Here is a 23381-nt window from a genome sequence, read left to right as displayed (position 1 = left end):
AAAGCCTACAGCTTTTATCCCTGCCGCTTTGTCCATCTGTTGGCTTCAGACAAGCAAAGCCATGATTGCCCCTTTAAAAAAACAAAACCTCAGGGTTCGGCCGACATGAAACACAGCCACCGGACTAGCACTGCAGTACAGTACATCTGGAATGTACGGTATATGACTATCTCAGTTAGGGTTATGTTCTTCCTTTCAGATAGCACATTTTGGTACACACCAGAATCATTGGGTCGACCTAATGATGGTCGACAGTCAATAGGTCGACACCATTGGGATGACATACTGCAAGGTCGACAGGGGTCTAGGTCGACAGGTCATTAGGTTGACACAAGTATTAGATCAACATGGTCTAGGTCGACATTCAAAAGGTCAACATGGGTTTTTTTCACTGTTTTTTTTAACTGAATGAGGACACAGTCGACATGGACACAGTATTAAGTGCACCGCATCCCCTCGCATGGCTCACTGTGCTCGCCATGCTTCGGACATGGTTTTATTCTCCCACCACGCCCTAGTGGATGGTATGGCATGAAATACTGCCTGTCGGCACATGTCTGCTCAAAAAACAGTGAAAAACCCCATGTCGACCTTTGGACTGTTGACCTAGACCATGTCGACCTAATGCTTGTGTCGATCTAATGACATGTCGACCTCGACCCATCTCAACCTAGACCCCTGTCAACCTTGCAGTATGTCGACCCAGTGGTGTTGACCTAATGACTGTCGACCATCTTTAGGTCAACCAACCGACTGTATCCCCTTGAATACTGACCTGTACACGTCACTATGTATCTATGTTCTGCTGGCATGGGTCTTTGGTCTTGTGGTACAGGTTGAGTATCCCGTATCCGAGTATCCGTTATCCGAATTATTCCGAAAACCATACATTCCAGAAAGTGAATAAAAAATATTTTTTTTGCTAAAAACTCACTGGGGACATTTGTAACAGCACTACTGGTGACATGATATGTAACTTGCACTATATATGTGCAAGAAAATGATTGCTTGGCATTCAAATTCAATATCTGAGATAGTACACAAATTTTGTTTCATGTTTTGAAACCTTGTTTTTTGAACAAATAAAATATATTTGTGTGTATTTTATGTGGTAATAAAATATATTTGTGTGTATTTTATGTGTTTATACAGCATACATGCAAGATACTTCAAAATACATAATTGAAATATTAAAATATTCCGAAATACGGAATAATCCGTTATCCAAAATTCTCCTGGTCCCGAGCATATTGGATACGGGATACTCAACCTGTATAACTTTTTATGCAATAATTTCAACTCATTATTGCTAGACAAGCCGGTTATATAAGATCTTTAATCAATTTCCTTTATTGTAGTACTTGAATGCTTTCCACGTGCCTGTGTCTCAGGTGTTTGTGCAACATATGAATGTAAAGGAGCCCATACACGCTCCGTTCTGGGCATCTGTTATGTACTTTTAAAGTACACATCGTATCGCATAGCATAAAGAATTACAAAACAAGATTCTAAGATGAGTGAACACTACTATAATAAAAAGAGAGACCACTGAGTTGCAGCCCAAGACACAACACCACCTACTGGCTTCCAAGAACACTGCAGACACATTGCTGGCATGATTTCTCTGAATAGACCTAATTCAGCATGGATTTGCTCTTGTGAGAATTCGTAAATCAAGTGATTATCGAACGGCTGTGTATGCATACCGTATGAATAGTGCATGTGCAAAGGGAAATAGCGACAGAAAATGTGTATGGATCGTAAAAGCAATGGAGCCTCAGTTTGTCTGACAGGAAGCAGGCATTTGGAGGTGGTAACCTGCCATGTTCTAGGAGTGGTTGAAAAAAAAACCTTTTGAGGAGGGTCTGTGACGTCAGCGATGACGAATTCCAGCTTGTCTCAGTCCCATATTAGTGGAAGCCTCAGACCTACTGTTGTTCTCCAAGTCCATGCATGTGGGGGAGGCTTGCTAGGACTTGTAGTTCAACTGCACAAACCAATGTTTTTTTACACAAAAACAATCAGCTCAGCATCCACCGCCCAGGGGTTCCACAGACAGCCCCGGGCTTCAGCCCTGGATGGGTGAAGCCAGGAGAGACCCCTTTATTAGGGGGTCCTGATTCTCCCATGTACCCTGTCCAGGGCTTATCAGTTAGGGAGTTAATGTTTCCACTGGGAGACCTAGCATAAAAAAAATGTGCCCTGGCTAGGGCATTACACCGCTGGTTGTTGGAGCCTGGTGCTGGTTCCAAGTCCAAGAGCCTGGTGCTGGTTTCTTAAATATGGGGGAATCCCACTACCCCCCCCCCCCCCTTCCCCTGTACTTGGGAAACTCAAAGAGTCCAGGGCTGGTTTTCTCATGTAGGGACCCCATGCCACTTTTGTTTAATTTTTACACTTTTTTTGACAGAAACATGGGCATATCTCACTGATCTATACAAGGTTTTGTCGAACTCACCAGCCTGGACCTGGTCTATTTTTATTCCAATTTTTGGCCATGTTAGGGTGCAGTTTGATACATTTGCACCCTATTACATTTGCGATTTTAATATTTTCAATGAGAAAACATCTAGATGCGAATTATTAAAGTGCAATTGTTTGGTCACGGCAAGCAAAACGTGCAATTCTTTTCTGTAAATCGCATGCTACTACATGTGCGATTTTTGGTAAATGTGAAATTTTGGTAATTTTCCACCAAACAGTCACACGTCCTTAAACATATCACCCTATTGCATCTCGCGCTAGGTGTCACTTACCTCCCAGTGGAAAAAACTGAGCATAGATTTCTTTAAAGTTGTCTTCATTAACAATCCCACTGGGACATTCCTGGGGAAACACGCAAAAATACATTTATTAAGTACAATTTTTGTAATTTTTTTATTGAGGCATCCTATAACAATGACATGTTAAAGTTACATATATTATGCCATTTGAATTGGTCTATCATAACAGAAACATGACAATCAATTGTACAATCAAAGGTGTGAGTAAAAAAAAATAAAGATTTTTATAACGTTCTTATGGTGTTCGTGTCATTTATCATAACAACCATATTTGAGTAAAAAGCAAAATACAATTACTGTACAGATGGAGCCGCTGCCGTCTAGCGGGGTTCTGGCGGTTGGATCACCAACCACCGGAAGGAGACGCGCACACATGAGAAGCTTGGGCGTCCCCTTCCAACGCAGCTCACCATCGGTCCCTGCCGCCTCCTCCTCGCTGTCCGCCAGTCCCCATCTCATCCCCGCAACCCCCCCTAACCCTGCCCATCTCCCTGAAGCGGAGACGGGCAGGACTCCCGTCCCCTGCCGCCTGAAAACTGTGACATGCGTGCATGTGAGATGCTTTCGTGTCCAGTCAGATGGAGCGCCTCTCCGCCGGTGATTGCCAGCAGGAAAATTCTGGTGAGCACCCGGCGCTGGCTGAGAGGCGCTCCATCTGTACATTGCAAAAAAGCAGAATAAAGTGTAAATAAATAAGTAAACAAACAAATAGATTCCCCAGAGCCTAAACAGTCCACAATGAACCCTATGGTTGATATTAGGTGATTGGTGGGTCATTTTTTGCTACTTTGGTAAGATACCAAGTAGCATTTTTAAAACTCTGGTGAATTTGTTTACGTAAGGGGAGCAATAGCTTCCATAGTGAAAATAATCGGTTCACTTTTTATTTCTTTTGTAAAAGTGTTTCCATACAGTCCATTCTGAATATGAAGTTAATTTTGTCATAAATACTCTATAGAAGGTTGTGGCTATCTAACCAACCCTGTAGAATAGTTTTTTGGCCTGCTGCACTGTGTGCTAATTAGATTTTTTTTTTACCATCTAAGGTTATGCGTTGATCGGAGTTGAAGATCCAGGCCCCCCATACATCTGAATCTCAACTAGTTGTATGACTGAATGTATGACAGATTGTGAGTACATTGTGTGTCAAAAAACCACCAACGACTGCCGGGGAGTTGAAGGGAAAGTTGGACACAATCGTTATTGTAAGACAGGTCTTTCTGATGTATGGCCACCTTAAGACCGGTCTTAAGATTGCCAATTCATGAGTAAATGGGACATAATTAATTAGCTTGACTTTTGCATAATTTTAAATGCTAGAAATTCTAGATTATTGGGCAAGCCCATAGACCAGTGTTTTTCAACCACTGTGCCGTGGCACACTAGTGTGCCTTAAGCTGTTCTCAAGTGTGCCCCCAGATCTAGAGATGCCCAAACTAGTTTACAGCCACCATCAGTTCAAGTGTTATTTACTGGTCTCTTCTTTTCATTTAAAGGGCCAATGTATTTTATTTGTGTTACCTGTGGGGACCAGTGTGATTGTTTTATATATAGGGACAATAGGTTTGTTTTTTTCCTGTGGGGGGTAATGTGTTTTGCCCTGTGGGGATCTCACGGTGTGCATTGGCAATTTTAAAATCTTATTTAGTGTGCCACAAGGTAAAAAGGTTGAAAATCACTGCCATAGACAGTGGAATATATCCACCTCCTCCTGACGGCATCTTAAACATGACTAGGTGTTAGTGGTCCCCATGCAGAACCACCGTAAGGGGATAACTAAGTGTAATGAAAGGTGTTTAAAAAAGTAATTAAGTTCCTTTAGTTGGCCACAGATGTCCCTGTACTGGTGATTGATACTGACAAAAGTTGCAAATATATGTTGCCAGGAAATGGATCTGGTTGCACTTGATATGGTGTAGATCTTCTTATAGTTAAATTCAATGACCCAGTAAGGGATTTAGAAATGTTCAATTAGGTTCTTCTGCTTTAACTCTGCGTTCTTCCTCACATCAGTGAGCATTTCATGGAGACTAACAGAAAGCGCACAATAGGGAATTACTAAACTACTCCATTTTGTTAGAATTATATTGTGGGGTGACTTTACCCCAAAACCAAGTGAGAATAGGGATCAACTGAGCATGTGCAGTGTGATTTCCAACAAGATCCGCCTCAGGTACTATTTACATTTCTACTGGAGGGTATAATCATATAAACATCCCTTACGCTGCACTCGGACAGCTCACTGCGCAGCTGTTTAATATCATCCAGCATATGAGACCTTATGAAAAAATAAAAAGTAAATATTAAATTTGGGATAGTGCAGAGCTCCCAGCTGCTGACCTCAATGGATTACGCCATGAATTATAAATAAGGCAACATTTATTGCTACAATTAACTTGTTTGGTTAGCTGGTTATTGTTTTTAAATACAATTGTGTAGCATTTTGAGACTATAATTTTGTTATGTGTTTTGCTTGGGTTACTTAATTTTCACTATTATTATTATTATTATTATTATTCTCATCATCATTATCATCATCTTTGTGTTAAGTTTTGTGAAGGGCCTGATTAAAGGTTCAAGGTGCCCTAGACCAACGGTTCTCAAACAGTGGGTCCTGAGCTTCTCAGCATGGGGTCGTGACTCCATGTTGCTGACCATCAGGCTGATGACTTTTATAATCTGTCACTGATTCAAGGAGTCTGAAAAATCACATCACTCTGTGCCTCCACAATGCTGCCATGTATGTGCTGTCTGCTGACTACACATGTGATTAGTGGCGTAACCAGTGGCGTAACTACGTTTTGGGTGCCCCCCCGCCGTTAGGGGGGGCACCCCCCACCCCGCCGCCCTGCCAAGCACCCCGCCGCCCCACCACCCATGCAAACCCCCCCACAATCCCCCGCATCCTTACCTATCTCGCTGGTCCCGGCGGCTCCGTTCTTCTGCTGAGGACCACCACAAAATGGCCGCCCCCATTGTGTGCTATATGGGGGCGGCCTTTTTGTGGTGGTCCTCAGCAGAAGTACGGAGCCGCCGGAACCAGCGAGATAGGTAAGGCTGCGGGGGATTGGAGGGGGTGTAACTATAGCACCGCAGCCCCCGGCACCCCCACATGCACAGCGCCCCCCGCATTGGCGGGGGCTGCGGTGCTATAGTTACGCCGCTGGGCGTAACTATAAATTTTGTTCCCCCCTGCCAAAAAAATTGTGGCACCCCCCCCCCCCAGACTCCTCTCCAGCGTGTTTGCCCAGTATGTGACGTGATGACATCACACTCATAACGGATAAGCTGAAGCAGGATAGAAGAGAGACCATAAGACACTGCTGCTTCCCTTGGCTCTGACGCATCCCAGGCTGCCCCAGCACGTCCATCCGCCCGCCCATCCTGTACACAGTAGCCAATAGCCGGCTCTGTGTACAGTCAATTAAATCAGTGGAGGGATTTGTCATCTCTGCCATGGCCGCACCCACGCTGCGGCTAACTTGCCTCCATTGGGCAGCGGCAGGCAGCAGCATGTCAGTGTGTTGAGCGGGTGCCGGCACCCACACAGACCCCACTGTGGCTTGCTCCCCCAAGCAGCAGCTGGGGCTGCCTTACAGTAGTTATGCCACTGCATGTGATGTGATGACCTTCTGCAGTAACTTGCTGGGATCCTGTAATTATTTTTTTTGTCTGATGGGGTCCAAAGGTGCATACACCCGGGTGCAATTATGTATGAAATCGCTGGCAAAATGGTCGCTCAGCGACCATATTGCCAGTGATTTCATGTGCAGCAGGCGATAGATGGCTGGGAGCGCGCTCCTGCGGCCAGCCCTTCATGGTCGCTGGTCGCAGGAGTATGCTCCTGCGACCAGCGGCTTCCCCCAGCGATCGCCGGGCAGGAGGTCAGCGCCAGAGAAATCAGCGCTGTTCTCCCATGCCCTGCGACGCTGCTCACTCCCTCCTCCCGTCACCTGCTGCTGCGCTCCGCCTCCGCCCTGTAGCAGTGTCTCCTTTTCATCGCTGATAAAAAGGAGACACTAGCAATATGATTGCTGGGGATATATGGCTAGCAATATATCCCCAGCAATCATATAGACCCGTGTCAGGGGCGTAACTATAGCACCGCAGCCCCCGCGGTCGCGGGGGGGGGGCGCTGTGCATGTGGGGGCGCCGGGGGGGGGGCTGCGGTGCTATAGTAATGCCCCCGCCCCCCATCCCCCGCAGGCTTACATGTCTGCGCGTCCCGGCTCTGCGCGACGGACCACGATAAAATGGCCGCCCCATAAAGCAGACAGTTCTCTGAAACTGTCTGCGGTATGGCGGCGGCCATTTTATCATGGTCCGTCTACATAGAATTAATTGAAGCTAGGATGGCAGCCGAGACGCGCTGCAGCGCAGACAGGTAAGCCTGCCACGATGGGGGGGCACGGGCGGCCGGGGGAGGGAGGCCGACGGGGGGGCGCCCCCCCATTAACGGCGGGGGGGGGGGGGGGGCGCCGCAAAGCAAGCTACGCCACTGACCCGTGTGTACACAGCACAAGAGCAAAATAGTTTGAGGATCCCTGCTCTAGACTAATAAACATGTACAGTAGCTTCCCTTGTAATGCTCCTAAACACACGGGTACGGACGAGCATGTAACAAAGGTTATACAGTTGGCATGTAGGATCTACCTGTAATGCTTGTGGAGACATTTATGCTGCTTTCCGACCGCAAAACTGGCTTTGACCAGGTATTTTAAAACGTTTCTAAAAACGGGTCTGCCAGCTAAAACCACTCTGCACCTTTTAGACTGCACAAATTACCATTTTAAAACGGTAAAAAAAACCGGCAAAATAATGGCTAAAAAAGGAACATTAGACAATCTGACACTAAATAGGCTAAATCAGATTAACATTACTGAGTTTAGACAATTTGCAACAAACATTTAGACAGGTGAGGTAAGCGAAAGGAGTTGATAGGCGGAATGCTTTAGACTGTATAGAAAAAATGACCTTGAATAGACTAATTCAACTAGACTTTTTTTTCAGGTGGAAAATATGCTGTTTCCGACCGAACGGACCTAACGACCAACACTGAATACATACCTTTGGCTTAAGGTTGCCCAGCTGGTGCTGTAGCACAATGTCCATAAAGTTATGGGTGATAGATAACAAGCATGGAATTAATTAGGCCTTAAATGTATTCCTCAGCTGTCACCTGCGAAGTCCTGGCTGCAGCCTTATCAGCCTATTGGATAATCAGGCACTGTTTAGGGTTACGTTACAGGTGGGGAGTGAAGGTTAGGCTGTATGGGGGAGGGTTAGGGATTATGTGTAAGGGGAGGGATTGCGGAGACCCAGAAACTGCCACTGGAGCTGCTACAACCTTCAAGACCAAGTAATTGACTGCTAAACCACCAGGGACTATTTGTTAACATTCTATCACGTCAGCATGATGAATGTCGACATACTAAAAAAAGTTGACTTTTTAGTTATATTTACATTCTCATTTTGGCCTAGTGCACACACCATTTTATAATAATATATAATGTTCAGGACACTACAGGTAGCGCTGAGCACTGCTGGGTATTTCTCAGCATTCCTGGGATTCATTTCAGAGCTACTACTTATTTCTGCTGTGCCCTGTGGATGGGAAACACAATACAATGCCAGCCAGTGATGTGCAAAGGTTTGTGACCAAGTATTGAAATATATGTTGCTTGGTGTGTAAAATTGTGGAGCGTTAGAGTCAATTTTATCACAATCTGAATACCAGATGCAATCACCCTAATCCAGTGGTCTCCAACCTTTTTCGGGGCGTGAGCTACTCGCGACAAAATAAACCGCCGAAGAGCTACTAAATTAAATTAACCCCTTCACGACATTTGACGTATATATACGTCATGGTCGGGAAGTACTTCCCGACCGTAGACGTATATATACGTCATGGCTTTAAACTGTCACCGCGTCTATAGACGCGGTGACAGTTTGGAGATGTCTGCTGTCCCTGACAGCAGACATCCCCCCTCGCCGCCCAGGGGGGGCAGGGGTGCCCCCCCCGGTCGGCGATCGCTGCGATTGGCTGTTCAAAAGTGAACAGCCAATTGCAGCGTTTTCTGTGTTACCGGCGGCTAAGCCGCTCGGTAACACAGAGATCCGTGGTGATCGGTGCTGTTAAGTACAGCACCGATCACCACCGAGCGGCAAACCGCCCTCCCACCCGCCCGGCAGCACGCCCTCCCTCCCGGCAGCCTCCCTCCAGCCCTCCCTCCCACCCAGCCAGCAGCCGCAGCGCCAGCCCCCCTCCCACCCCCCCGCCAGCAGCAGCACAGTTAAAAATTTAATTTGGGGGTTAAATTCATTTAATATAAGATATATATATATATATATATAAATATATATATATATAGATATATATATATATGTGTATATATGTATATATATATATATATATATATATATACACATATATATATATGTGTGTATATATATATATATATATACACACATATATATATATATATATACACACACATATATATATATATATATATATACAGTGATCGGTGCTGTTAAGTACAGCACCGATCACCACCGATCGCCAGGCCCCCCCCCCCCTCCCACCCGGCAGCCCCCCTCCCTCCCACCCACCCGGCTGCCGCAGCGCCAGCACCCCTCCCACCCCCCCGCCAGCCGCAGCGCCAGCCCCCTCCCAAAGCTGGTGACTAAAATGGGGTCACCTGTGGGGGGGTTCCACTGTATTGGTGCTTCGGGGGTCTTGCTAATGCGACATAGCACCCACCATTCATTCCACCACCAAAAATCACTCCTTCCCTTCTGAGTCCTGCCATGCACCCAACTGGTATTTTTTGGTCACACGTGAGGCATTGCCGTACTCTGGAGAAATTGGGGCACAGATTTTGGGGTGCTTTGTCTCCTTCATTCCTTGTGAAAATAAACAATTTTGAGCCAGAACTGCATTTTTCTGTAAAAAATTACATTTTTTTACACAAAAATGCAGATCTGGCTCAAAATTTTTCATTTTCACAAGGAATGAAGGAGACAAAGCACCCCAAAATCTGTGCCCCAATTTCTCCCGAGTACGGCAATGCCTCACGTGTGACCAAAAAATACCAGTTGGGTGCATGGCAGGACTCAGAAGGGAAGGAGTGATATTTGGATTTTGCAGCACAGATTCTGGTTGAATGACCCCCGAAGCACCCATACAGTGGAACCCCCCCACAAGTGACCCCATTTTGCAAACTACACCCTTCAGGGAATTCATCAAGGGGTATAGTGTACATTTCAAACCCCCAGGGGTTTCACCAATTTTGATACAACTGAGCTGTGAAAATGAAAAATTATTTTTTTTCATTTTCACTGCCCAGTTGTACCACAATTGGTGAAACCCCTGGGGGTTTGAAATGTACACTATACCCCTAGATGAATTCCCTGAAGGGTGTAGTTTGCAAAATGGGGTCACTTGTGGGGGGGTTCCTAACTTTTAGCATCTTATGGTGCCTAGAAACCTACACGGTGCCTAAAAAATAATCTCATAAAAAGGAGGCTCCAAAATCAAGTAGGTGCTCCTTCTATTATGAAGCCGGTGGTTTGGTCACCGTGCACACTAGGGCCACATATAGGATATTTATGAAAACCAAAGAATTGGGGGAATCAATTTTTAGTCACATTTCTCTAGTAAAATCTACTGTGTTCCTTAGAAAAATGTATTAAAATTGCAAATCTGCAAAAAAAATGAAATTTTGAAATTTCACCTACACTTTGTTTTAATTCCTGTGAAACACCTAAAGGGTTAACAAACTTCCAAAATGCTGTTTTGAATACTGTGAGGGGTGCAGTTTTTGAAATGGCATCATTTATGGGGGTGTCTCACATACAAGTCACTCAAAGTCACATCAGAACTGACCTGGTCCCTAAAAAAATCAGTGTTTGAAATTTTCTTGAAAATTTGAGAATTTGCTATTCATATTTGAAGCCTCCTAGTGTCCAAAAAAATGAAAAGGAGGTTGAAATAATGATTGCAACATAAAGTAGACATATGGTCTTTGTTAGTTCTTAACTATTTTGAGTGGTATGTTTATTTGTCTCACAAGCAGAAAATGTGACATTTTGCAAATTGCAAAATTTTCCATTTTTTCACGACATTTTGGTATTTTTCACAAAAAAACACAGACTGTATCGACCAAAATTTACCACTAACTTGAAGTACAATGTGTCACGAGAAAACAATCTCAAAATCACTGGGATAAGTAAAAGCAAAAAAAAGTTATCCCCACTTAAGTGAGACATGTCAGATTTGAAAAAATCTGTCATGAAGGCACAAACTGGCTCTGTCATGAAGGGGTTAAAAAAAAAAAAATCTGCATAATATCCAAAAAAATGCCCTTTACACATTATGCCACACACCGTAATGCCCCTGACACCTTATGCCACACACTGCAATGCCCTAGACACAATATGCCACACATTAGAGGTTTCACCTACTACCTTGGAACTCCTGCGAGGCTACATCTCCCATTTTTTCCAATATGAGGGCATGGTCAGCTCTCTAAGAGCTGTAGCCACATGGGGTGCGGCCATGGAAAATGGAGGTGTGATACACATATGCCCCCAATAGTACAGTGCCAGATACACATGACCCCAATAGTGCAGTCCGTGATGCCCATTATACCTATGCCGCATACTGTGATGCCCATTATAAATATGCCCCGCACCGTGATGCTCCATTATACATATGCCCCACACCTAGATGCTCATTATACATATGCCACACACATGATGCCCATTATACATATGCCCATTATACAGTACATACTGTATGCCCCACAACGTGACGCTCCATTATTCAAACGTCCCACAGCGTGATGCTCCATTATACATATGCCACACACATGATGCCCATTATACATATGCCCCACAACGTGATGCTCCATTAAACATATGCCACACACCGTGATGCTCCATTAAACATATGCCACACACATGATGCCCATTGTACATATGCCCCACAACGTGATGCTCCATTAAACATATGCCACACACCATGATGCTCCATTAAATATATGCCACACACTGTGATGCTCCATTAAACATATGCCACACACATGATGCCCATTATACATATGCCACACACATGATGCTCAATTATACATATGCCACACATGATGCCCATTATACATATGCCCCACAACGTGATGCCCCATTATACATATGCCCCCCACATGATGCCCATTATACATATGCCACACGCATGATGCCCATTGTACATATGCCCCACACATGATGCCCATTATACATATTCCCCAAATATGATGCCCATTATACATATGCCCAACACATGATGCCCATTATACATATGTCCCACACATGATGCCCCTTATACAGCAGTGAAAGCTGTATGCGGATGGGAGTCACAGGCAAATGCACACTGCACAGTTTAACCCCTTACCGCCGCAGCCTGTTTTTGCCTTCCTGACAGAGCCCTTTTTTTCAAATCTGACATGTATCACTTTATGTGGGGATAACTTTTTTTTGCTTTTACTTATCCCAGTGATTTTGAGAATGTTTTCTCGTGACACATTGTACTTCAAGTTAGTGGTAAATTTTGGTCGATACAGTCTGTGTTTTTTTGTGAAAAATACCAAAATGTCGTAAAAAAATTGAAAATTTAGCAATTAGCAAAATGTTAAATTTTCTGCTTGTGAGACAAATAATCATACCACTCAAAATAGTTAATAACTAACAAAGACCATATGTCTACTTTATGTTGCCATCATTATTTCAACCTCCTTTTAATTTTTTTGGACACTAGGAGGCTTAAAATATGAATAGCAAATTTTCAAATTTTCAAGAAAATTTCAAACACTGATTTTTTTAGGGACCAGTTCAGTTCTGATGTGACTTTGAGGGACTTGTATGTGAGACACCCCCATAAATGATGCCATTTCAAAAACTGCACCCCTCACAGTATTCAAAACAGCATTTTGGAAGTTTGTTAACCTTTTAGGTGTTTCACAGGAATTAAAACAAAGTGTAGGTGAAATTTCAAAATTTCATTTTTTTTGCAGATTTTCAATTTTAATACATTTTTTTAAGGAACACAGTAGATTTTACTAGAGAAATGTGACTAAAAATTGATTCCCCCAATTCTTTTGTTTTCATAAATATCCTATATGTGGCCCTAGTGTGCACGTTGACCAAACCACAGGCTTCATAATAGAAGGAGCACCTACTTGATTTTGGAGCCTCCTTTTTATGAGATTATTTTTTAGGCACCATGTAGGTTTCTAGGCACCATAAGATGCTAAAAGTTAGGAAACCCCCCACAAGTGACCCCATTTTGCAAACTACACCCCTCAGGGAATTCATCTAGGGGTATAGTGTACATTTCAAACCCCCAGGGGTTTCACCAATTTTGGTACAACTGGGCTGTGAAAATGAAAAATTACATTTTTTTACACAAAAATGCAGTTCTGGCTCAAAATTTTTCATTTTCACAAGGAATGAAGGAGACAAAGCACCCCAAAATCTGTGCCGCAATTTCTCCCGAGTACGGCAATGCCTCATATGTGACCAAAAAATACCATTTGGGTGCATGGCAGGACTCCGAAGGGAAGGAGTGATATTTGGATTTTGCAGCACACATTCTGGTGGAATGAATGGTGGGTGCTATGTCGCATTAGCAAGACCCCCGAAGCACCAATACAGTGGAACCCCCCCACAAGTGACCCCATTTTGCAAACTACACCCCTCAGGGAATTCATCTAGGGGTATAGTGTACATTTCAAACCCCCAGGGGTTTCACCAATTTTGGTACAACTGGGCTGTGAAAATGAAAAATTACATTTTTTTTACAAAAAAATGCAGTTCTGGCTCAAAATTTTTCATTTTCACAAGGAATGAAGGAGACAAAGCACCCCAAAATCTGTGCCGCAATTTCTCCCGAGTACGGCAATGCCTCATATGTGACCAAAAAATGGCAGGACTCAGAAGGGAAGGAGTGATATTTGGATTTTGCAGCACAGATTCTGGTGGAATGAATGGTGGGTGCTATGTCGCATTAGCAAGACCCCCGAAGCACCAATACAGTGGAACCCCCCCACAAGTGACCCCATTTTGCAAACTACACCCCTCAGGGAATTCATCTAGGGGTATAGTGTACATTTCAAACCCCCAGGGGTTTCACCAATTTTGGTACAACTGGGCTGTGAAAATGAAAAATTACATTTTTTTACACAAAAATGCAGTTCTGGCTCAAAATTTTTCATTTTCACAAGGAATGAAGGAGACAAAGCACCCCAAAATCTGTGCCGCAATTTCTCCAGAGTACGGCAATGCCTCATATGTGACCAAAAAATACCATTTGGGTGCATGGCAGGACTCCGAAGGGAAGGAGTGATATTTGGATTTTGCAGCACACATTCTGGTGGAATGAATGGTGGGTGCTATGTCGCATTAGCAAGACCCCCGAAGCACGGTGAAATGATGAACCTAATAATCCATAGATGTGTGGTATATTTTAAAACACTCCTTCATACATAGGCCGGGTTTGTCGGGGCAAGTTTCACAGTGGAAAATAGTTTGCTTTCTTATTCCCTTTTTATAGCAAACTTTGCACCTTTTTTGTGTCCTGCCCTTTTTTCCAGTGGAGGGGATTTCGTTAGGAAAATGCTGCCCTGATACAATACGGGGGCCAGTACTAGAAGTACTGGGGCCAGTACTAGAAGTACTGGGGCCCTCTGCCTGCTGGTTCCCAAATATTAGGCCCTTTATGACTTCCTCTTGAAAGTGCATAAATGTCCCCGTCTGGCTGGTAGAACGGAATAGTACGTAAGCGTTATACAGTGCCATCTGGATGATATACACGGCCAGCTTCTTATACCATATTTTTGTTTTCCGCAGGGCACTGTACGGCTTCAGTACCTGATCTGAAAGATCCACTCCGCCTATGTACTTATTGTAATCTAGGATACAAATAGGTTTTGAGGTGTGGGTACTGGTACCTCGTACAGGGACGGAGGTGGTACTGTCTCCGTGAATTGTTGTCAGTATAAGGACATCCCTCTTGTCCTTATATTTGACCAACAACATATTTTCGGTGGATTGTGCCCTGCTTTCACCCTTTCTCAGTAATTGGGCAACGTGCGTTTTTGGGAGGCCTCTTTGGTTCTTGCGCACAGTACCGCAAGCTGCTGTACCTCTTGAACCAAGGGCCTTAAACAGGGGGATGCTGGTGTAAAAGTTATCCACATAGAGGTGATAACCCTTATCCAGGAAGGGGTGCACTAAATCCCAGACAATCTTTCCACTAACACCTACGAGGGAGGGGGGGCATTCTGGCGGTTCAATTCTTGTGTCCTTCCCTTCATATACCCTAAAACTGTGGGTGTACCCTGAGGTACTTTCGCACAGCTTATACATTTTTATGCCATACCTTGCCCTCTTATTGGGAAGGTACTGGTGGAATTTAACCCTTCCTTTAAAATGTATCAGTGACTCGTCTACACAAATGAATTTTTCGGGGATGTACATCTCAGCAAATTTGGCGCTGAAATGATCAATGACCGGCCTGACTTTGAATAGCCGGTCAAAGGTGGGATCATCTCTGGGTGGGCACTGTGCATTATCGTTGTAATGCAAAAATTTAAGGATCGTCTCAAAACGAGTCCGGGTCATGGCCATACGATGAAGTGGGGTGCTGTACAGAACATCTGTACTCCAATATTGTCTAATTTCTGGCTTTTTAACTATGCCCATATGTAACACCAGACCCCAAAACGTCATCATCTCTACTGCATCTACAGGGGTCCACCTAGCAAATGATGACGTGGGGTTTTGGGCAATAAACTGCTGGGCATATAAATTACTTTGGTCCACCATTAAATTTATAAAATCATCAGAGAAAAAGACTTTGAAAAAGTCAATTTCTTTGAGGCCTGTAGTATCAAATTGGATTCCTGGGTTGGCCAAAAACTCAGGAACCTGGGGCTCAAAATTGTCTGGTGGTGGGGTCCATACGAGATCAATCATTGGGGGGGGGTCTCAGCTGCTCTACGGGGGCGTCTTTGAGGGGGTCCCTCATCACTAGAGGAGGAAGAGGAGCTTAAGACAAATGCCAATTCATCGCTTACTTCACTGGCTGTGTCAGTGTCAGAGGCAAGAAGGGCATATGCCTCCTCCGCTGAAAACAGTCTTTGCGATGATTGGGACATTTTTATTATTTTTGTGTTTGTGTAAGTGTAGTGTTTCAACACGTGTATAGTGTAGGGGGGGTACAAACTTTATTTCAACACGGGGGGTATGTAGTGTGTATGTAGTGCTTTAACACGTGTAAGTTAAAAGAAAAAAAAAGCTCCTGCGCCAAAAATTGAGCACAGATGTTGGTCAGTGATGTACGTCACTGATCAGCGCTCAGCGGCCACAGGACACCCACAAAATCACTGTGGGTGTAAAAAAAATTTAAAAAACAGACCCCACAGCACCCTCCAAAAAAATTTTTTTTTAAAAACTGCTGATGAGTCAAAGGCAACAGGAATTTGATCCAAAAAAAAAAATTAGATCAACCCTGTGCCAAAAATGCTGATCAGTGATGTACGTCACTGATCAGCGCTCAGCGGCCACAGGACACCCACAAAATCACTGTGGTTGTAAAAAAAATAAAAAAAAAAACCCCCACAGCACCCTCAAAAAAAAAAAAAACTGCTGATCAGTGATGCAACACTGATTAGCAGTGAGGGGCAGCAGGCACACAACTTTTGGTGCAACCTGACAGGGTATATATAAAAAAAAAACCCTGCACCCCAAAAAAGTTGCTGATCAGTTAATTTATACTGATCAGCACAAAAGGGGGGCAGCAGGGGGCAGCAGAGACAAAATTATATCACACAATATTATATTCTCTGACACAATGACGCTGCAGCAGCAGCAGCAGCACAAGCAACCAGGAAGCACCTGCAGCTGGCAGCACGGATGCCACCAAACGCTGATCAGGTCAGTATAAGGGGACAGATGGGCATGGAGACCGCTCTGCACGCTGTTCCTGACCGGAATGGCGGCTGCAGGGCTGTCTCCGTTATTTTCTGTGAGGTGTAATGGCTGTGATTGGTCCGTCGGTCCGACGGACCAATCACAGCCTTGGGGGCAGGTGGGGTGAGGTGGGGTGACCACCAGTGAGCCCTTTACACCCGGTGGTGATTGATGCTGTACTTAACAGCACCAATCACCACCGATCCCTGTGTTACCGAGCAACGTTATTCGCCGGTACACAGAAAACGCTGTAATTGGCTGTTCACATTTGAACAGCCAATCACAGCGATCGCCGATGGGGGGGGGGGGCATCGCTGCCCCCCCTGGGCCACGAGGGAAGATGTCTGCTGTCAGGGACAGCAGCCATCGTCCCTCTGTCACCGCGTCTATAGACGCGGTGACAGTTTACATTCATGACGTACATTTATGCCATGTGTCGGGAAGTACATCCCGACCATGACGTAAATGTACGTCAAATGTCGGGAAGGGGTTAAAAAAAACAACAGCAAATTGACAGTTACCAGCTACGGGAGGTGGTGGCGGCAATGGCATGGGGGTGAAGGCGTGAAATCTCCTGCTGGGAAGTCACCTCACGCCACATGATCGTGGAGCGGCAGGAAGTCACTTTCTGAGCTCCTGCCGCAAAGCGAGGAACCAATACAAGCCGGCAGAGCGACAGGAGGTCACTATCTTGTGCATTTGACCTCCTGCCAAAGTGACACCGTGAGCTACCGCATGACACCTGGCGAGCTACCCGTCGCTCGCGAGCGACGGGTTGGCGATCCCTGCCCTAATCCATACTTGCTGACTTTTCGAGAAGCCTCTCCAGTAGACGCCCGGAGAGGACAGCCGGATCTTCAGGTCAGGGGGCGAAGACGGGGCTGATGACTGAAAGCCCCGCCCCCAATCCAGGCAAATGCCGCGATTCGTGGGTCCGTGAGTAGGGTGGTAAATTTATGCGAAATGCCGTGATTTGCCTCATTTTAGTCCCGCCCCTTGCCGCGGACCCATGAAAAAATGTTCATTAGTGCAGTAAGAAAGGGGGGTGCGGGGGCTGCCAGGCAAAAGTGGGAAGATTGCCGACCTTCCCGGGGGGCCGGGAGGGGGACCCATTTTCGGGAGCCTCTCGGCAATTCCGGGAGGGTAGGCAAGCCTGCCCTAATCCCCAATGTGATAACTGAATACACTGCAGGGATGTATCGGCTCTCAGGTGAAGGACAGAGCTCGCAAGAAAGCTACGGGGGTTATTCAGACCTGAACGCTGTTGTGCAAATTCACAGGGCTATTGATTATGGAATGATTGCAATTGCGTATGGACGACAGCCAAACAGCCTCAAAATTCAGCAATATTTTTTTAAATTCACAAGTTGGCCGATGTTTGATTAACAGGAAGTCGCCATTTGTGGGTGCTTACCAACCTATTTGTGGGAGTGTCAGGAAAAACGCAGGCGTGCCCAGGCATTTTGATGGAGGGTGTGTGACATCAGCTCCGGCTTCGATCAGCCTGTTTCTATCACAGAGTTGTGGAAGGGTCTGGGTTACGCACAGACTGCAAGGATTGGAAAAATAATTAGATGGTGAGTGAGTTGCAAATGGATTTGCAGCTGTACGCTGATCTGCAAAATCTTCGCCAGCCATTCGCAGAATTGCATGAAAATCGCAGAGCAGCATTGGGGTCAGCTCTCTGCACATTCCGAGCCATGGACTTTGCTGCTACCACTGCCACAGCCACAGCCTCTGTCAGCAGACACAGAACGCTGTGCAAGGGCAAGGATATTGCAGTGTGCCCTGTGATTACGCTATCTGAAGATGGCATTATTATCACAGGGCTCACTGCAGTGTTTTTTATTTTATTTTTTTGGTACAGTCGGCCAGATTGCATTACCATAATAAGTATGGGAAATGCTTACTAAAAAAAAAAGTGAATTGGAGGGTTTGTAGCCATTTTTCACGACACCCATAATGTTAATAAATCTGCCCTTAGTGAGAGATGGCATTGAAATGCCATCCATGCTATACCCTTCCATGTTTCATCTGTCTCATCTGCCGCAGTCGACATCCTCACTGAAAGGTAAGTATATTGGGTGACTTTTATATAGGATAATAAGTCAGATATGGGCCAGCAGTAGCATAACCTACATAAAGATAAAGGTGCAGATGGAGAAGCCGTGAGACAGAAAGGATTGATCTGATATTGACGGACCGTGCTCTCAGTAAAATGGTTATGATCTCTTCATTGCTGTGGCAGTGCCTGTCCAGACAGCATACGGTTCTGGCTAGACAGATGACACTTACAGTATGAGAAGACTTTTCAGGAATCCAGTAACAGTAGTAATACAGAAATAGACAAATAAAGGCTCCTGACAAACTATGTATTAAAGGAATGATGGAAACTGAGCTCCTTACTGGCATACTACATTATTAATAGCCTTGCTTCACTTAACTTTCCTAATTATTATTATAATTAATAACAATAAAATAACATTTACAGGCATACCACTAATATAAAGGTGTGCACCACTGGCACATCTCCTGTCTGGGCACCCCCTCCGTGGCCGCTCTGCTCTCCCCTCCCCTCTCCTCCCCTTACAATCCCTCACCTCTCCGCTCCGGTGATTGCACGCCGGAGCTCCACTGTCCCCGCCGCCATTAGTTCTAGTAAGCACTTTGCAGGCGGCAGGCTCGGGGATGTTCGGCGCTGCTCGGGGGGGACTCAGGATTTTGGGCACCCAAGACCTCCCGAGCCTCCCCAAACGGGTTGGGATCGCTTGGTCTACAGCAAGTTGTTTGACACCGTTAGGTCGACATGGGAAAAGGTCAACATGGGACAAGGTTGACATGGGTTTAGGTCGACAGGTCAAGGACAAGCATTAGGTCAACAGTGTCTAGGTTGACAGTCAAAATGTCGCTCACTATTCACTATTCACTATTTTTGGCCCACATGTCAACACAGTCGACATGGACACAGTTTCCAGTGCACCACATCCCCTCGCTGCGATGGCGATGCTTCCGGCATGGTGCCTCGCTATCTTCGGCACACTTTTATTCTCCCACCACGCCCTAGTGGATGGTAGGGCATGAAATACCTACTATCGGCTAATGCTTGTGTCAACGTAATGACCTGTCGTCCTAAACCCATGTCAACCTAGACCCATGTTGACCTTGACCCATGTCGACCTAGAACCATGTCTACCTAACGGTGTCAACCTAATGATTGTCTACCAACTTTATGTAAACTCAATGACCGTGTACCCCCCGAACATCGCTGAGCCTGCCACTTGTTATGATCAGCGGCTGGGGCCAGGAGCTTCGGCGTACAATTGCCCGAGCACAGATGAGGGGGAGCAAACGGAGGGGGGAGAGATGGGGGGGGGGGGGTCGCCCCACAACTCTGTGGTGGGTTTTGCTGGGGCAGGACAAACCTGCCCTGGTAGGTTTGTCCTGCCCCAGCAAAACCCACCACTCAAGGGGTTAATCTGACATGTAACCTAATGGGCCCGACACACGGGGCAATTTCAGTGCACTTTCCAAGCGATCTGACTTAATTTGACTAGATCTCTTTTAAAATGCATCTACTTCGCTCCGTGTGTAGGGGCCATAGCGATAGAAATGAGCGGAACCGCATGCCGCTGTCACCCAGCGATTAATATCCAGCATGCTGGATAAATCTAGTTAGATCATCGGTCAGGCCCAGCGTTCTCACCGGAGAACACTGGCCCTGATTGATCGCTCAGCACTCATCGCTGGAACATCGCTGTGCATCGCTGTGTGCGGAGTGATCTAGCAAAATCTCTACATGTGTAGGCCCCATTATACTGTATGTTAGAATAAAGAAGATACTTGTTGAATTCAAGATGATTAAGTTAAGATTATGGGGTCTATTCATGTACATAACATCTATTCATGTACATAACAAAAAGCAAATTGTTACTTGTACTGTAGTATTTACCGACTTTTGCTGTTGCCTCTCCGGGAGAAGTGAAATCTGCACTTCGGGGGGGGGGGGTTTCAGGGACAAGGCTGGCATCAAAAAGCCCCGCCCACAATCCACACAAATGTGATTTGCAGGTCTGAGAGGAGGGGGTTCGGCTAAAATGACGTAAAATTAGGAGATTCGCATCATTTTTGTCCCAACCCCTCCCGGGGGAGGTGGGGGCTTGGTGAGCATGCGGGAGACTTGCCCGCCTTCCTGGGGGGGGGGACCCAATATTGGGGAGCCCCCCAGCTATTCCGGGAGGGTAGGCAAGTATACTTGTAACTATAGATCATTTTAATTGATGTATAAGGTATGAACAAATGGTGATGTATGCATTTATTATATTACACTACTAAGTCTCTATATAGTAACATGCTGGGTGTGTCTCGAAAAAAATTACTGTATGTTGCAATGTTCCTTATGTCTATGCCGACACAATTAACTATTGACAAACTGTCCCTAGTGCTCCAGTGGTCTCTTTATCCCGGCACTGACAGCATTGTGAACCTGTCGTCATTTTGAGGATGTCGAAATGTTGATAGTTTGAAGTTTGAACCATGTCCACATTCATCCTATTGCGGTGAAGAGGCCATTCTGCAGACTGCAAGTAGCAGAACTATTTACTGACATATCACTGAATACAAGAAGTTTCACTTTATTTGTTGGCAGTGTTGTTTGAGGCCATTACAGTTATAGATTTGCTTCTTTCTCTTTACTGCTCGCTATTTGTGGCAGATTATGGCTGAGATGTCAGCAAAGCAAATGTACTGAAACAGAACATGTTCACAGTAGATTTATGTAGGGATGGATTTTAATATTTCAAACGTAATCATGCTTGGTATTCATATTTGTGTACTGTTTTCAGTCAGCAGCATATTATGTATCAGTAACATGCTCAGAATTCTAACTAGACCAAATGAATGCAGACCTAAACATAAGCTGATCATTTCTCTGTGTCAATGGTACTGGTATAATGGATGGGATGTATTAAAATACATCGCCGCCCCTCACTGCGCCACCGCAGTGCGCCACCGCAGTGATGCTAGCGCATATGTACTAACATCGCAATGCAGTGACGGAGGCCCCCCCGCGATAGCTGTGATGTGGTGTGAGGGGGGTCTCCGTCACATCTCTGAGCTTAAGCCGCTGTCCCCGGTGACTCCTCCTCCCCCCTGCATGTTGCAGGGGGAGGAGGAGTTTGCTAGGGGGAGGAGGAGTTTGTTGCTAGGGGAAGGAGGAGTTTGACGGAGGATGGGACTGGGTCGGCGTCTGCGGCGGGCGGCGATAAGAAGCCCATAGGCTTCTATAGGGTATCGCCACCCAAAGGTGGCGATACCCTGCCCGGGGAAGATACGGCGGCCGGGTCTTAGTACATTTGAAAATTTTACATTTTTCCCTTAGTACATCCCGCCCTATATGTGAAGAATAAAAAGTAATTCCTAAATGGGGTAACTTGTTTAAGTCTAATGCGGGCCATACCTCAGACCAGGGTCCTGATTCAGACCTGTTCACTAGGCTGCGTATGTTCGTAGCCTAGCGAACAGGTAAACGCCACCTGGCCGAACGTCCTCCCCCCTATCGATCGAATCCCCTCTCTAACATGCAAGGGGATGTGTACACTAACACCACCACTATGCATGCGGCCGCACAGTTGAAAAATCATTCGATGATCGCTCACCATCGAATCATTTTTCACCTGTGCGCTAATAAAAGTCAGATTGACTTTTATTATGGCCGCAGATTGCTGAATTCGGGGTGGGGCGCTGACATCACGTTTTGTCGATAACGGCCATGAATGGTCAAGAATCTCAGACAACCCACGGCCCTTTACGCGGACACGCCCCCTTTTTGCCGCTCACCAAATGGGACATTGAATCCCGCCTGGCGATATGCTGTTGAGCAAAATGAAAACGGGCCAGGGTCACGGCTGTCGGGATGGATCGGCAGTCGTGACCCAGGATTGCATACCCCCCCATAGTCACACATTGGGCCTTATTCTGATCGGTGCGGCCGGAGCCGAATATGCGGCCAGGACCGTGCGTCCTAAACCTCGCCTTCCGTACGGATCGCCAAATCCGTCCGAATGCGGTAAGCCGCTGACCGCACGGAGCACGAGTGGATTTCTCATGAATACGCCTCCTCCATCTCTGGGAACCTCCCCCATCATTCGATGGTCGCAGACCATCGAATGCAGGACCGAGTGGTCAGGCAGCTCCCGCAAGCTCAGACCACTCGGGCATTTCTCCGTGCAAAAGCAGGGATCTGGGCGGGCAGCTGACATCCGGCGATGTCATATGTCCGCCCCCTACACGTGCGTCACAGCCGCATTACCATACGTACGCCCAGTGTTTTCATGGGAACGCCCATGAAACGCGGGGCGTATGCATATGTTAATGAGGCCAAACAGCCCTTCACGCCCCTCTCCTCCCCCTGTTCGTAGTGTAAACAATTCATGCGGAATTTGGACGTATGTCCCTTTCGCACATACACAGATATGCCTCTGCACATGCGCAAACACAAAACATCTGCGGAACGAACGCACGCGGACATATCCGCACCAACCAGAATAAGGGCCAGTCTTATGTGCAGTTTTTTCCAGTTCAGCGGATAACCTT

General features: G+C 45.9%; 1 protein-coding gene across 6 annotated transcripts in view; it reads right to left on the bottom strand.

The window, feature by feature from the left end:
• Positions 1-23381, bottom strand: part of KCNIP4 (potassium voltage-gated channel interacting protein 4) — a 567010-nt gene that overhangs the window by 67546 nt on the left and 476083 nt on the right. For all 6 annotated transcript variants that reach the window (XM_083161413.1, XM_083161412.1, XM_083161408.1 and 3 more), the window contains one exon: positions 2757-2826. In XM_083161413.1, the coding sequence (XP_083017539.1) occupies positions 2757-2826 (70 nt within the window). The remainder of the gene's footprint in view (positions 1-2756; positions 2827-23381) is intronic.

The sequence above is a fragment of the Crinia signifera genome, chromosome 1 (genome assembly GCF_055691185.1).
Source record: "Crinia signifera chromosome 1, ASM5569118v1, whole genome shotgun sequence".
Taxonomy (NCBI): domain Eukaryota; kingdom Metazoa; phylum Chordata; class Amphibia; order Anura; family Myobatrachidae; genus Crinia; species Crinia signifera.
This window is presented reverse-complemented; position numbering and strand designations above follow the sequence as displayed.